We start from the raw sequence: 17,356 nt of genomic DNA on the forward strand, positions 1-17,356 counted from the left end.
CATGACATTATGTAACCCTAATAAAAAAATGTGATTGTAGGTGCAGTATCATCCTATAAGGATAGAATTTCACTACATGTAGTAGATCCATTATACAAAGACACATCTGGGCTGAGGAAACGCCAAAAGATTGTTCTGCAATGTTTGTATTTGGGAAACCCATAAAGGGTCCAATCCCACATTCCTTGCACACCCAAAACCCTCACAGATGTCAGAAGGAGTTTTAAGTGCTCAAAGAATGCATGGTTGGACTCCAGTATAGAAATCTTAGTTGCACTGTGGAGTCAATCACACACATCAGAGGAAGTTTACATGTTTATTATTAGTTCAAAGTAACTGAAGTTCCAAAGTGTTAAAAAAATTAAACAGTTATGTCCTGTATTATATTACGATTTCCATGAAGTGATAAAATATGGATTAGTCTACTTGATTAATCCAGGGAATTATAAAATAACATACAAAAATGCTAAATATTTACAGATTTTACTTAAGTCTGTAAAACTACACAGTTAGAAAAGCATGCAGCTTCATAAAATACAGTTGAATTGGTGGTGTTTAAGGAAATGTCTAGTTTCATGTAATTTTATCCCAAGACAGACTGAAAGGAAGAAAACAGAATTCCCATTATGATGACAAGCCCTTTCCAAAATACATTTCCTTTCCTTTCAGCCTGTACTTCTTCACCTACTGAAACTGACTACACAGACTCTTCTGAATTTCTAAAAATAAACCAGTATCAAACAAAGTATTAGGATACTGAAACAAATGTCCAATTAACACATGGTAAAATGAAGAAGCAATCCCCATCCTCAAGCATGGAAACACAGGAAGACTCATCAATCAGGAGAGGACTAGCGCTCAATATTTGCAGCAAACAAGTTTAACTCCATCACAAAAGGAAAAAAGGTAAAATAAATTACATTTGGGCAGGAGTTTGCCATTTTCACAGTACCTGCTTGAAAGTTAAATTTATTTCTTTCTCTCTCTTTTGTAATGGACAGGGGACTTTATTCACTCTGAATATGGCAAGCTAATGCTGTTTATTGACAATCTGCTGTTACAAAATTTACATGAACCTCATTGTTGTCACTGTATTGGAAAAGAGAAACCAAATTAAGTCCTATTATCTATACAGTTCATTTTCAGAACAGATGTCCTGTTACTTTGTGCTATAAGCACATAATAACACTTTAAAGTAAAATGATGCTATACATGCAGGATGAGGCTGGCTCTGGAACTAAACATTTATAACAAACTTAACATGAACTATTTCAAAACTGCTCAGACTTGCTCTCATGTGGGATAGAGGACAAACTTCTAAGTGATGTGGCCTACTTATATTGCATACAGGAAAAAATGCATTTGTAAGTTGCAAAACAGTAGGTGCCAAGTGGTATAAAAAGAGTACAAATGCATGGTAATGCACGCAGACAGAGCAATAGCATGTGAAAATGCTTATTTTGAAGTGTCAATTTTTGTGGATGCATATTAACATTGACTTTTGGGGAAGTTTTGCTCTAATGGTAGCATGGTCTAAACCAGGGACCCTACAAGAGTTTTTTTTCCAGTGGCAAGTTCAATGATATTATGTGAGAACTATGATACAAAAGGTAGTCCTAGCTGCCGTGCATTTTTTTTATCTGACAAGCTCGATTGTCAAAACTGGCTTTTGTTTGTTAAAATCCACTTCATAAACTTCTATGTAAAACATGGAGAAATGCAGTATCCACACTCTGAGATCCCCAAAAATGCACAATGATATTCAAAAACTTAATTGTATAGCTAAACCTATAAATAATGACATTGAAAAAACAGCTTGGCTGGTAAACCATTTTCATTTCATTCACAATATAATGGAGAGATGATTTGATACATTTCAGTTATAAGTATAGAAACAATTTTGGGGTTGTTTAAAATGCTAAAACAGGAAATATTTCACAGAATTTTACAATAGACTGAACTGCAAATCTTAAAAGGGTTTGCTTGGATTTATCTGAAAATAATATCCAACAGCTTTTATAAAAGTTCTTTATATTGCTTCCTCCCATTTCACCTATATACATATAAATACACAGATTCCTGTGCTGTGTTTAGAATTATGTATTACTGTAATGAATCTACCCTACTATATGTCTCAGTTAAGATCTGCCCCAAATTGTGCAATTCTTGGATACAATAGGGTATTTTTACTGAAGCTGTATAAAATTTTCAAAGAATGTATGATGTACATTTATCCAAAAACATTATGTTAGCAACTTCTTGTAGACACTGTTACTCTGATTACTGGAGCAGGTATCCCTTCTACTGGTCCTAGCCATTAACTGACCACTGCTGCTACTACTGGTAGGTTCAGAACTCTCTTTACAGCACAAGAGATTGCCAACCTGTCTCTGACACTCAGAGGAAGCGTAGTAATAAATCAAAGGATCAATGCAGCAGCTTACACTGCTGATACAAGCACAGAGGAGATAGGCAAAATAGATGTATTCTAACTGGTGGTTGTAAGGAAAAGATAAGTAATGAATTAATAAAAGGACATTTGTTGGTCCAAAACAAATAATAAAAATAGAGAAAACAGCGGCAGACAAGAGTAAAGCACGTGTCTTCTTACTTTGTTTTGCAACAATATTAGAAGAGATAAGACATCGGATAATACACACATAACAGACAGAAGAAATTATTAATGGCACAAAAAAGAAAATGGAAGAGAAAATGGTGAAGAAATTATGGTAATATCTCTTAAGTTCAGATTCTTTTAGCACATCATGGCAGGTTGTAATGTTTAACTCAGATATTTTCATAGTTTGCTCTGTGATGAGAATGGGTATAACACCAACTATGGCTATAAGCCATATGGTAAAGCAGATCAACGAGGCACGCATTAATGTACGCCATGAGAGAGATTGCATAGGATACACCACGGCTAAGAAACGATCAATGCTAATAACAGTCATCAGCAGTACCGAACAGTACATGTTACAGTAGAAGGCAGCGGTGATGAGCCGACACATTTCAGGTCCGAACACCCAGTTGTTTCCAGAAAAATGGTATGCGATCTTAAAAGGAAGCACACTTACAAACAATACATCTGCAGAGGCCAGATTCAGCATGTATACTGTAGCTGGCTTTTTAATTTTCATTTTTATCAGGAACACAAGTATTGCTGTAATATTCAGAGGGAGACTCAGCATAACCACTAAAGTGTAAACAGAAGGAACAAAACGAGTCAACCATTGACTAGTCAGGTATCTTTTAGCATCATGAGAGATGAATCTTGTTTGTGCTTTAGTTTGATTGGCTCTAGTTAGATTGCTTAATCCTGATCCAACTTCTAAATCACTTTCAGTATCACTGTCGATGTCTTGAAAAGGTATATGTTCATAGTTGTCATCTTTGTGATAAGATGCAAAGGTTCTTAACCGGTGTGTGCCATTCCAGGAAGTGGTGTCTGAGAAATAAAAAACATGAAGATTAGTAGGCAAGATATTTGCATACTGTTTGCAAGCTAGAAAACTATTTACCAAGAGGAAGGATGGTGGTGTGGTTACATCATTGCACTGGGACTCTGGAGATCCATTTTCAATTCCTGGTGCTGCTAGAGATTGCCTACAGCTACACGACATTTGACAAGTTGCTTAATCTCTCTTTGCCCCAGTTACGCATCTGTAAGATTTGGATACTTCCTCTCTCCCCTCCCTTTATCTGTTCTCTGTTTATATTGTAAGCTCTTTAGGACAAGGGACTGATGTGTGCGGCTGGTGTGTATGTATATATATGTGCCACGCTCAATGAGGCCCTGATCTTGGTTGGGGCCTCTAGGTGCCGTGGTAACACAATCAATAAATCCTGTTACCCTTTGACTAGCTTTGCCAGAATCTTCCTACAGTTGTGTCAGAGGGGTCTAGTGTTTCCTTGATACTCATGCATAAAACTCCCATTAGGAGCAATAGTAATGACAAGCACATAGCCAGAAGAGAGTACTTTCCACTGAAATATTAAGTTTAAATAGGATCCTGCCACCAAAACAGTTATAAAATTTCAAATGATCAGGATATTCTTCCAGAGAAGGCAAAAGTCTCATTCACCCCCATATAGGTTTCCCCTCCCTTTGTCACTGGAATGGGACAAAAAGTCATGCCTTGCGTAGTCCCATCCCAACGGAGTGGCTTTTACCCTTGTTTTCATCATAAGATCGACATAAATTCAACTTAAATAATTTTACAATTGTATTTGTTACCATACGGGAATGGCTATGGGGCTTACACAGACTTATTGTGCATTTGGGAAGCTCCTGGGGCACTTTTAAAACATAATGGAGGCATTCTGCAGCATGGTTCAGTGACTCTGACAGGGAAGTAGGAATCAGGAGAGGGTTCTTTGGCAGAATGGGATAGATTTGTAACAAATTATTGATTCCATTTTGTATTATATGTTGAATACGTCTAAGGGCTTGTCTACAAGGGGAAATGGATCAAAACTGCTACTGTGCAATAGCTCCCATGCTCAGAGGGCCTTTTTCTGATTTAGCTTAATCCTCTTTGGAATAAGGCCATGTCTACTCTATAGCACTGTACTACAGTTGTGCTGCTGAGGCAATGTAGCATGTGTTTCCTATAGTGTCAGAAGGGGTTTTTCTGTCATTGTAGGTAATCCACCTCTCTAAGCAATGGTAGCTAGGTCAACTGAAGCATTCTTCCACTGACCTAGCCGCATCTACACTGGGGATTAAGTTGGCATAGCTACGGTGCTCATGGGATGTGAATTTTTCATACCCTTAAGCCGCATAGTTATGCTGATTTAACTTAAGTATAGACCAGGCCTAAGAGTGTCCACACAGGGAGCTATTCTGCAATAGCTATTCCAGTCAATTTTCCCATGTAGACAAGCCCTAATAAATTTTGCATGACTCAGCTACTGCCCCACCGCTAAGGAATAATGGCTGTCTATGCAGGGGGTACCAGCAGGACTGGGGGAGTGGGCTGAAGTGTCCCTGGAGAACACATGGCAAGCAGACATGCCTCTTTAAAAATGGGTTTCAGAGTAGCAGCTGTGTTAGTCTGTATTCGCAAAATAAATTTGTTAGTCTCTAAGGTGCCACAAGTACTCCTTTTTAAACAGGATGTGCAGGAGAGAGGACCAATAGACTCTGCTCAGCCTGACATGCTGACCACTTTAGACTCACAGAAGGTTGAGATCAGAGTAGGGGATGATGCATCTCAGGATCTTTTCACGTTATTTTTAAAGATTAGTCAGGGTGGCTGGATGGCCTTGAAAAAGAACTGCTCTAAGTTCACCACTTCCAGTCAACACAGGCTTGTAAGTTTTAACTATCTGACAACTGTTCCGAGGCCCATGTGAAACACACAGGTGATTTCAGTCCTGTACTTAACTTCTGTCACAAATGACACCCCTGGGTACTGGTTGCAATAGACAGGACAAGAATTAAACTTCTCATCCCTAGAGATTATTCTTCCAGGTCAGGGTTGAGGGACGTATTGTGAAAGAGTGTGAAGACGCTTCTGGTATCTGCACTGCACACCTGCTCTGTGGATACAGGACTTCAATTCCACTGTTATCAGTGCAACAATTTTTTTTCTTTCCTGTTTCACAAACACACTGGCCAGTTACACTGGATTTACAGCTGCTTTGCATCACCAGAGCAGCACAGAGTATTGGTTAATCTGGCCCTTAAACCCCACCTCACTGTCCTCCTCACCTCCCTCAACATCAGCAAACAGCAGCATGTAGAGCCCGGGGAAGGAGAGCTATGACTGCATGTGAGCTGAGTGGGAATGTGGGGAGCAGCAATGTGTGGGAGCTTGATGGAGGGAAGAGGAAAAGAAGAGCTGTGTTTGGTGAAGGGGGCTGAATTAGCCAGATCAGTGCTATGTGGAGTGGGAACCTGGGGTAGAGGACAAACTCAAGTCCTAATGTCTCTGCACTTTAAAGGACTCCACAGAGAAGTCAAGATGAAGTGAACTGTAGCACACAAAAGCTTGTGCTCAAATATATTTGTTAGTCTCTAAGGTGCCACAAGTACTCCTTTTTTTTTTTTTTTGCGGATACAGATTAACACGGCTGCTACTCTGAAGTCTATGGACAGTTTTTCATCCATTGATGTCCAAGCTAGCATGTGGCTGCAGAACCTTTAACAAGCAGTGACAGCTGGGGCTTAGTCATCTACCAATGAGAAGTCTCAACATGAGTCCAATCTCTTTCACACTACTGATTCATTGCAACCAATAGAACTGTAGCATGGAAATTACCAATAGAGGATGGGTGATGACTGATTGAGTTCCTCTGATGTCATGATGTCTGTAGTTAAGAGTTGACCTGAACAGTTAAACTTGCCTACAATTTATATAACGATTACAATTAAATACAATTGTTAATAGCTTAGCTAATTTATGTAGCTTATGTACAAGATTTAAATGAATTTTAACTACATGGAAAGTTTTAAGAGTCTACAAAACAGATTGCATTGGCTGTATCATTCAGGACAAAAAAAAGGTCAGACAGATCACTTTTCTTTAAGGATCCATTTTAAAATTAATTTTAACTCTAATTACTTGTTCATTTTCAGAAAATTAATTCTGTACTCAAAAAGTACTCTAATTTGGGGGAAATGACAATGTATTCTTCATGCAAAGAGGTTTAATTCCTTCTTTAAGTGCAAAACTCAACTCAACCTTATCAACAGAGCAGTGAATAACACCTCCATGTGTTCTACTGTGTTTAGTACAGAATTTTGACCTGTGTCTCAATCCTGAATTTAAATGACAGTTAGGGAATCTCTGCACTGAAGTCTGCTATAGGGAAGACATTTTTGTCTTGAGCACACATGTAATAAAATGTTCCTATCTTAACAGTACGACTAAAAGGTAGCAGAACTGTACAGAATGCTGCTTTACCGTGTGTGTGTGTGGGGGGGGATCACTCTAAATTTAACCTCACTCATTAACTGGGGGGCAGTGATGCCAAAGTCAAGTGAAAGTCAGAGGAGGTGAGGACAGGTATTCCTACTCGGTGGTGTGGACTCTGTTTAAAGTGTCCTAGAGATCAACTGACCCTCCCTTGAGCTGATCTAACTTAATTGAGAGTTCTTGTTTCTGCCCAGTGATTGCCAAAGCTGAAATCACTGATAAGCAGGTCCAGGAGTCTGAACTATAGACCTGGTGAAAGACAGTGCAGAAGGTGCAGCAGTAGCAAGGCTCCCCACTGTCTAGTGAAATCACTGAGAATGGGGCTAAGTGATAGAGCCTAAGAACGTACCATTGTGGCGAGAGGTAGAGGTGGCAGCAGCATGCAGCAGCAGAGATAAACGTGACAGCAATGAACCGCAGCAGAGGCAGCAGCAAGCAGCGGGAGCAACAGCAGCAGAAGCATGGCTTGGCGCCCCCTTTCAGGGGTGGGAGGTGAACCCGTACGAATACACCCCTGAATTCTGGGACTTTGCTAACTTTGGATAACCAGCTATGACTTGGGTGCAGCAGAGGGAAAGGGGAGTGGTTTGTTAAAGGGACGTTCATCTGTCAGACTTTCACGCCCCAAGGTGGGAAACTGAGGCAAAATACTACCATCCAAGATACTGTGTGTGGGTGTTTACTTGTGGTTTGAATGCTTTTGAATTATTGTTGCACGATTTTTCCTAATTAGTGATGAAATCCCTCTCCATTTTAATAAAAGTTGTATTTTGTTATACACAGACTCAGTGCTTGTGAGTGGGGAAGTATTGCTTCTTTGAGGCACCAAGGGGTGTGTTTAGTTTTCCCAAACTTCTTGGGTGGAGCTCTAGTCAGTTCTGTTTTGTAATGCTGAGAAAACCTCAGAGATATTGAACATTGCCTTTATTGCTGCCGACACCACCTAGCAAAAGGGTTACAGTGATAATTTGTTAAGCCCCGACAATGTGCATGGTGCTGTACAAGATAAAAAGGAAAATTGGAAGTTCAGGATAGAAAAAGTTTCATGTCTGCATTTATTTTAAATAACCCATTAACTTGGGTTTGAATAGAGACTGGGAGTGGCTGGTCATTACACATATTGAATCCATTTCCCTAAGGTAAGTATCCTCACACCTTCTTGTCAACTGTCTAAATGGGCCATCTTGATTATCACTACAAAAGTTTTTTTTCTTCTGCTGATAATAGCTCATCTTAACTAATTAGCCCCTCACAGTTTGTATGGCAACTTCCAACTTATCTGTATGTATTGTGACGGGGCAAGGCCAGATGGCTATGGAAAAGTAGTGGGAGATAGATATAGTAGCTCCAGGCTAAACAAATCCTTGGTACCAGGATAAGTGAAATAGCAGCTGCTCCAGGTCAATTAAGTCACCTGGGGCCAATTAAGAAGTTTCCAGGGAGACCGCTAGGTTGATTGGGACACCTGAAGCCAATCATGGGTAGGCTGAAACTATTTAAAAGCCTTCCAGTCAGTCAGGTGGGTGTGCATGTCAGGAGCTGTGGGAGGAAGTTGCACTGTTGGAGAGACTGAGTAGTACACACCATATCAGGCACAAGGAAGGAGGCCCTGAGGGAAGGGTGAAGTGGAGCTTGAGGTAGTGAGGGCTGCTGTGGGGGAAGTAGCCCAGGGAATTGTACATGTCATGTTTCCAAAAGGTCAGCTACCATAGCTGATACTATTAGGGTCCCTGGGCTGGAGCCCAGAGTAGAGGGTGGGCCTGGGTTTCCTCCCCCTCACCTTTGCCCCCTGATTAATCACTGAGACTGGGAGACAACAGAGACTGCGCAGGAAGGATAGCTTCTCCTCACCTCCCTCGCTGGCTTATGATGAAAATGGCTCAGTAGACTGTGACCCTGGTCTCTAGAGAGAGATGGGTTACGTGGAGGGTCACAGTGAGCCTCTGAGGCTAGCGAAATCCGCCAGGAAACGCAGGACCCACGGAGGCAAGGACAGAGATTTGTCACAGTATATCTATCTATCTATCTATCTTCTTACTATATGTTCCATTCTATGCATCTGATGAAGTGAGTTGTAGCCCACAAAAGCTTATGCTCTAATAAATTGGTTAGTTTCTAAGGTGCCACAAGTACTCCTGTTCTTTTTGCGGATACAGACTAACAAGGCTGCTCCTCTGAAACCTTTAAAAGCAGTAGTGCTCAAGCAGAAAAGTGAGGACATTCAGAAGATTTCTGAGGCTTGTGTCAGCAAAAGGGGGTGGGGGGGATAAAAGCTTTTACATGATGTCAGAATAAAAAAAAAAGATTCTGCTGAACCCTGACCTGAAGCATGAGGCCTTTGCAGAAAATTGAAGCTATTCAGAAGATTTCTGAGGCTTGTGTCAGCAAAAGGAAAGGGGGAGGGGAGAATGAAAGCTCTTACATGTCATAATAATAAAAAAAAAGACTGATGAACCCTGATCTGAAGCATGAGGCCTTCGCAGGATCACCAGGAAACAAAGAACTCTGCATAGACAGTGGGATATCAGACACAATGGGATATCACAACAAAGCTACCAAGAATACAGTAGTTGTACTGAAACCATTTGAAAACTACTATAAATATCCATAGCTACGCTAGTTTCCTATCCTATCACATACCTGAGGTCCCTCAGGGGGCCACAAGGTTATTACGTGGGGGTCGCAAGCTGTCGGCCTCCACCCCCAAACCCTGCTTCGCCTCCAGCATTTATAATAGCGATAAATTAAAAACTTTTTTTATATTTAAGGGGGGAGGGGTTATACTCAGAAACTTGCTGTGTGAAAGGGATCACCAATACAAAAGTTTGAGAACCACTGCCTTAGGCAATGAGTTTGAAAAATGGAAAGTTACATGATTTATATTTATTTGATCATATTTTATTTCACTATTCTTAATAATACAAATAATCTTGGAGGAGAATTCAAATCTTTCAATAGTTACAGTCATGGCATTATATCACTGAAATAATTATCCCTGCTTTCTCTAAGCTCTTATCCAATTCTTTGGAAGAGGTCACAATCCCTTGATGATCATGACTGTCTGTGATGTTATCCTTGCTAATATGACAGGACTGCTAGCATATAATAAAATGTTTGGACAATGGAATTAGAAAAGTTTGCTGGCAGCTGAGAAAGAGCAGGATGAAATATTCCATCTTGCTCTAGCTGCTGTGCAGCTGAAACACTGGTTTATACGGTTATTCCTCTGCTTCTAATAAGGACTTTTGTAAGTAAATAAAGCTTAGTATCAGTATGATATTTCTAGTTGCCTGTGATCTTGGCACAGGTTCTCAAATTGGGATCTGCTGAAGAGATGTACAGGGCTCAAATAAGTGTTCTCAAAATCCTTTGTATTTATTTTTTTAAAACACATATTGCACTGTATTCCATAAAGTGCAATATGATGGGTCTAGCAAATATTGCTGGCCCTCCTGATTAGTATATCAGCCTTTGTCTACACTGGAACTTTGTCAGAAAAACTTCTGTCGCTCAGGGATCTTAAACAAAACACCCCCCCCCCCCCAAAAAAAAAGTGTTACTGATGAAAAGTGTGAACAGAGCATTGTCAGCAGAAGCGCTCTCTTGCGGGGGTGGAACTTCTTTGTTGGCAGGAGACCTTTCTCCTGCCAACAAACAGCAGCTACACTGCCGTGTCACTAAAAGCTGCGTAATGTAGACATAGCCTCAGTTTTTTATTCCATCTTTGGGGGAGCAACAAAAAACAAAAACAAAAGCCACATCATAGAATATCAGGGTTGGAAGGGACCTCAGGAGGTGATCTAGTCCAACCCCCTGCTCATCAAAGCAGATCTTTACACATGGAGCTGTCTGCAAAACAGAAACTGACTCTGACTGTGTTATCTTTGTGATTTTCTCTTTAAAGCCATCTCCAGGTCTAAAGTGCTACTATTTGAGTACGGCCATATGAGAAGAACAAGACAAGAAAAGGTAAAAACCATAAAAAGGAGACAAAAGTTGGAAGACTCAAAATCACTATCATTATTGACACTCAGCAGGGAAGGAAGATGCCTTTCTACCCCTAACACTAATGCTTTTCAAACCATCTTGAAAATGTACTTCCCCAGACACATCTATTTGCTCACCCTATATTGTAGTAGTTAATTATGAAAAAACTAATATCCATCAAACACACTAAAAACCTACTTGCCCTTGGCAAGTTGAATTTTCAAGACTCCATAACAGACAAAGTTTTTAGAGGGAAGCAGATGGATATATCTGAAAAGTATAAAACAATTTAATTTTTCTAAGTTTTTCACTTATTTATCTGATAAAATAGCAAAAACTCTCATTTTTAAACTTGTTTCTTACTGCTGAAGAGCCTTGCTTAAAATCATCCTTTGAACAAAAGTTTTCAGTTAAACATTTAAGAATTACCTTTTCAGGTATATCAAAGTTAAGTTCTTGAAATCTTTCCACCAATTCTCTGGACTGACTACATTTAGGTATATTTATGCATTTTTTTTCAAGTTAACTTCCTTTTTTATGAAAGCATTGTATTTGCAGCACTGGAAATCGATCCAGTTCATCCACAGAACAAGTGCACCACAAGCAGTACAAACTTCCCCACTTTGCCACACCAATATACTTATAACCTGTTCAGAACAGATCCTTCTCCAAAGATGGAAGGGTAATTCAGACTCCAATAGATTAATTTCTTGGCCTGACTGCCAGAATCTGAAGAAGAGCTCTGTGCAGCTCAAAACATCAACAGAAGTTGTCCCAGTAAAAGATACTACTTCACCCACCTTGTGACTTTCAGAACAAATTTGTAAGCTATTTATATAGTGCCATAAATGTGCATGGCACTTTACAGACAAAAGCAAAAAACATACCCTAAGGAATTCACAATCTATGCTAGCTGTAATACCGCTTTTGTGATGTGGAAACCTGAACACGGTGGCAAATAACTACCTCATTTTACACAGGTGACTGAACAATCATCAGCTCCTCAAGAGTGACTTTTGATCACTATTGCCTATAGCTGCATTCATACCTGTGGCCTCTTGGTGAAAGGCTCTAAGCCCTTTTTCCAGTCCCCCACAGTATTATTGCATTGATTAGCATATTCAATATGTACATAACTAATTCTTTGGCAATTTAGTAGTGTACACAAACAAAATAAGGAAGTTCAAAGGTTTGGGTGAAATATAGTTCTGTATGACAGAAGAAAGAGGATTGCTTTTGTAACAGTAAACCTTCTGAGAAATGGTAACCATTTAATGATTTCTGTTTAGTGGGACAAAAAGGCTAATGTTTTTCCATGTAACTTGATAATTACCTTTTTAATTCTGTAAAATGTAGCATTATAATACTTTTTATAAGATACAATAAATAAGAATTATACATTATTCTACTCCATGAATGCCCATAACAGTCAAACTGTTACATAATTTATATCTTTTTTGGAGTGAGTTACAGGGACACACATTTACTGTTTCTGTACAGTGAAAAGCAACATTCAACAATATTTTTATACTGGCATTACTTGGCATAGATTTTAACTAAATTTCTTTTAGGTTTACACCACTCAGTGGCAATCTAAAGATCCTACACTGGAAATAGATTTCAGAGTAGCAGCCGTACATCCGATGAATTGAGCTGTAGCTCATGAAAGCTTACGCTCAAATAAATTTGTTAGTCTCTAAGGTGCCACAAGTACTCCTTTTCTTTTTACACTGGAAAGATAGTCATAAAATATAATAAACACCTTCCAGGGAAAATATAATTTTAAAAATGTCATACAGTATACACCTTGTCATATAGCTTCTGTTTATCACATACTCAGGAAGCACTAGTTGAATCAAAGTCTAATTAATTTTGTTCACAGAATAGCTCTGACACTGTCAGATTCTGACAATGATTTAGACCTATGTCATTTAAAATATATTTTAAAACGATTTTATGTTACTGTTGAAATGTCTGATGTATGTTAAACTTATATCATCAATAAAAATATGCTTTAAAAATAGCATTTATTCCTATCACCATCATACAATGATGACAGAAATACACAGAAAACTGCTAAAGCAGATCATCCTAAAAACTAAAACTCTACCCAATCTTATCCTAAAACAGTAAATTTAACCTAAATTGTATGAACTAAATGTTTAAACCTCAAGGTAAAATGAGATCTAAATCCATAATAAAAGCTTTTCAAACAGAGAAAACATACACACACAGGCACCTCCATGTATCAAATTTTCATTGATGACAAGTACTCCTATTGCCATATTCGCAACTGACAATTTGATGCAGTATCATCCACATAGAGGCACAGTATCAATGGAAAAACTTTTGCTACTAGCAATGGTCATTTATTTTCTGTCAATGAAAACTGGGTTTTTTTTTATTTAAAGGTTCTGTCATAGTGTTTGCAACTCAGATAGGGTAACACTGATGCAGGAGAACTAGTAAGTGGAACTGATTAGTCTGTCTTTATTGGCCAAGCTGCAAGATCTGTAGATCTGAAAACCCTTTAACAAGGCAGTTAAGCAACGTTATTCCCATTTTATATAATAATAAAAGTGTAGGACTGGAAGGACCTCAATAGGTCATCTAATCCAGACCCCTGCACTCAAGGCAGGGCTAAGTAACAACTAGACCATTTCGGATAGGTGTATAGAACATAAGAACGGCCATACTGGGTCAGACCAAAGGTCCATCTAGACCAGTATCCTGTCTTCCGACAATGGCCAATGCCAGGTGATTCAGAGGGAATGAACAGAACAGGTAATCATCAAGTGATCCATCTCCTGTTGCCCATTCCCATCTTCTGGCAAAACTGAGGCTAGGGTTTTGTTTAACCTGTTCTCAAAAGACTCCAGTGATGGAAATGCCACAGCCTCCCTAGGCAATTTGTTCCAGTGCTTAACTACCTTGATGGTTAGGAAATTTTTCCTAATGTTCAACCTAAACCTCTCTTGCTGCAATTTAAGCCCATTTCTTCTTGTCCTATCTTCAGAGGTTAAGGAGAGCAATTTTTCACCCTCTTCTTCAGGGGTGGCCGACCTGAGCCTGAGAAGGATCCAGAATTTACTAATGTACATTGCCAAAGACCCACAGTAACATCAGCAGCCCTCCCGCCAGCACTTCCTGCCCGCCAGCAGCCCTGCCGATCAACACCTCTCCCTTCCTTCCTGCTGTGATCAGCTGTTTCGCAGTGTACAGGAAGGTCTGGGATGGAGGGGGGAGGAGCAAGGGTGCAGCAGGTTTGGGGGGGCAGGAAGGAGCGGGGGCCTTGGGGTAAAGGGTGGAGTGGGGGCAGGGCCCGGGGTTGAGCAGTGGAAAGTTGGCACCTGTAGCTCCAGCCCCGGAGTCAGCACCTATGCAAGAAACCGCGTATTAACTTCTGAAGAGCTGCATGGAGCTCTGGAGCCACAGGTTGGCCACCCCTGCTCTTCTTTATAACAACCTTTTATGTACTTGAATACTGTTATCTTCCTCCCCAGTCTTCTCTTCTCCAGACTAAACAAATCGATTTTTTTCAATCTTTCCACATGGGTCATGTTTACTAGACCTTTAATCATTTTTGCTGCTTTCCCCTGTCCACATCTTTCCTGAAATGTGATGCCCAGGACTGGATACAATACTTCCAGTTGAGGCCTTATCCGTGCAGATTAGAGTGGAAGAATTCTCACGTTTTGTTTATAACATTCCTGCTGATACAGCCCAGAATGAAGTTTGCTTTTTTCCCCCCAACAGCGTTACATTGTTGATTCATATTTCGTTTGTGATCCCCTATAACCCCCAGATCCCTTTCCCGAGTACTCCTGCCTAGGCAGTCATTTCCCATTTTGTATGTGTGAAATTGATTGTTCCTTTCTAAGTGGAGTACTTTGCATGTGTCCTTACTGAATTTCATCCTATTTACTTCAGACCAGTTCTCCAGATTATTTTGAATTTTAATCCTATCCTCCTTTTCCTTAGAGAAACTGAAGTTCAGGGAAATTAAAAGATTTAGGTTAGACAAGTAGTCAGTAATAGAGGCAGGAAGAATATTCAGGTCTCCTGACTCCCCAGTCAACTGCCACAGAATGTTAAGTTTCAGAGTAACAGCCGTGTTAGTCTGTATTCGCAAAAAGAAAAGGAGTACTTGTGGCACCTTAGAGACTAACCAATTTATTTGAGCATGAGCTTTCGTGAGCTACAGCTCACTTCATCAGTCTACAGAGTTTTTGCAGCCTTGTGTTTTTCCAGGACAGTAGGGAGACAAGGGGGGGATGGGTCACTGGGCCAACTTCTGTGGGTAACTTTCCCACACCCGAAGAAGAGCTCTGGGTAGCTCCAAAGCTTCTCTCACCAACCGCAGTGGGTCCCGTAAAAAGATATCAACTCCCCCACGTTGTCTCTCTAAAGTGGTGGGGGAACACAGCTAAGCACAATTTAACCACATTGTCCCTTAAATAAACAAGCCCTCCTGTTGTCTATGGGGAGAGGCGGGGATTAAGTCTAGTCATTATCAAATCGCCTGGTCCTGGAGCCGCTAGGAGCGATGTCAGGAGAAACAAGGGAGAAGGCAGGAAAGGAAGCCAGGGTTCTGAGCAGCTGTGTCGGATGCAGGAGCGGGCAGAGCTCCCTCGTCCGCAGGCGCTCAGGGAGATCCTGCCCAGTGACTCTCACTGCAGCCCCAGCAAATCCCGCGCGTTGGTTACTACGGGGGAGCCCCTCTCGGCTCAGGCCCTCCAGCCCCGTCACCAGGGGTCAGCGCCTCGCTCACAGCGGCGGGGCCCTGGACCGCCCGGGATCGGAAGGTGAGGGATGCGCGGCGCGGGACTCACCGTTCGCCGGCGCGGAGAAGGCGAGCAGGGGGCCGAGCAGGGCGAGCCCGCCGAGTAGCAGCAGCTGCCTCCCCATGGCTGCCTGGCCCGCCGGGCCGGGGGCTCCGCAAGCTGCCGCGCCGCCGCCCGCCCGCGACTCCCTGAGCGCAGTAGGAAAGAGACGTGCGGCGGCGAGGGGGGTTATAAGCGGCCCCGCAGGCGGGGGAAGGCAGAGCGGCGGAGGCGGCGGCGGTCACTCCCACTGTCACAGGCGCAGACGGCAGAGCCCCGCTCCTCTCCGCCCCCCTGGCGGGACGTGCGTGCAACAGGCTGCCCGGCTCCCCTGCTCCGGCGTCCTGGGGAACCCCTGACACTGCCCCGCCGGCCAACCCCCGTGTCCCAGGGAGAGGGGGAAGGAAGGGCGGCGCCACCTGTGTCCCCTCACCCTGCTGCCGGGAGTCCCTCAGTGCGGGAAAGGACAGAGCTGACGCCGGATATACGCTCCGCTCAGGGAAGGGAAATTTTCTGGCCCCACCAGGCCAGGCAGGGACCAGGCCAGAGCTGAGCCCTTCTGGCCCCAGAAGCAGCCACCATAAGCCAAAACGAACTGATCTGATGCTCTTTGGTGACAGACCAAAGACTACACCGTTCCAAAAGGAGCTCTCAGGTAGTTGGCTGGCAATGGGAGTGACATACATTTCAACATTCATGTTATTGCCACAGATCTAAAACCCTGAACCTTCTCACTTACCTCTCTTGCACAGGCCCTCTGGTGCAACCCGCTTCAGCCAGTCACACCCTGGACCTGGGCTTCGGATTTGATGTTTATAGCAAACCCAAGTCTGTCTAGAGCAGAGCCTTAGGTCACTGTAGCAGTGATAAGAGCTCTGACAAGCAACTAGACTGTAGTCAAATCAAGGCCGAAGGTCTAAGACCCATGGACTCCATCAAAAAAGCATGCTAAAGGACAGCAGGATTCTAACCACAGGGCAAGGAATAGAGGATCTAGTGAATCATATGAGAGTCTTGGTCATTGATGCACTTGTCCCCAAATGTCCCTTCCTCCTTAAACACAGATCTCCTTGCCTTTCTAGCACTCTGCATCAGATGAAGAGACAGGGTTGGAAACTTGAGCACATAGTGGAAAACAAAATCTTGAAACAAAGAATTTCTCCAGGCTTCTGCTGAGGTATTACAGGGTTGCCTGCCTTTCAATGAATAGAAGGCACACATCCATTCTCATTCTCCTGGGCCTCTCTGCAGCAGTTGACATTTGTCTACCTTGAGAGAGGTAGAAGGAGTCCATGGTAACATGCTAAAATGGTTTAAGTGCCTCAGGGAAGGATGCACCCAAGCAATAGTGATAGGAAACTGAGCCTCTGCTGCTAGATCCCTCACTTGTGAAGACACACATAAAGGCTCAATTCTCTTTTTGGTCCTATTCAACATCTACATGCAGCCACTAGGTGAACTAGTAAGACAACGTGGACTCAAGTGTCAGCCATTTACAGGGGACATGTAGCTCTGTCCTTTGCCATATGCAAACTAAGCACATTATCTAGAGGTGTGGGTGATCTAGTCAGCTTTCCAATCGGGCAAGCCACCAGCAATAACTGTGCCAAAAGCATCCCCAAA

General features: G+C 41.9%; 1 protein-coding gene across 1 annotated transcript; it reads right to left on the reverse strand.

The window, feature by feature from the left end:
• Positions 1-302: 302 nt before the first annotated feature.
• On the reverse strand, positions 303-16,041 carry F2R (coagulation factor II thrombin receptor). Its single transcript, XM_048849550.2, has 2 exons — positions 15,743-16,041; positions 303-3,448 (listed from the first exon to the last, which is right to left on the reverse strand). Exons 1-2 carry the CDS (start codon positions 15,816-15,818, stop codon positions 2,244-2,246), a joined length of 1,281 nt encoding a protein of 426 aa, XP_048705507.1. The 5' UTR covers positions 15,819-16,041; the 3' UTR covers positions 303-2,243.
• Between the last annotated feature and the right edge of the window lie 1,315 nt (positions 16,042-17,356).

The sequence above is a fragment of the Caretta caretta genome, chromosome 5 (assembly GCF_965140235.1).
Source record: "Caretta caretta isolate rCarCar2 chromosome 5, rCarCar1.hap1, whole genome shotgun sequence".
In the NCBI taxonomy this organism is placed as follows: domain Eukaryota; kingdom Metazoa; phylum Chordata; order Testudines; family Cheloniidae; genus Caretta; species Caretta caretta.

Coding starts and splice junctions, on each gene's coding strand:
- F2R (XM_048849550.2), bottom strand. CDS start 15,818: ATGGGGAGGCAGCTGCTGCTACTCGGCGGGCTCGCCCTGCTCGGCCCC. Junction 3,449..15,742: donor CTTCTCCGCGCCGGCGAACG/GTGAGTCCCGCG, acceptor TTTATTTCTCAG/ACACCACTTCCTGGAATGGC.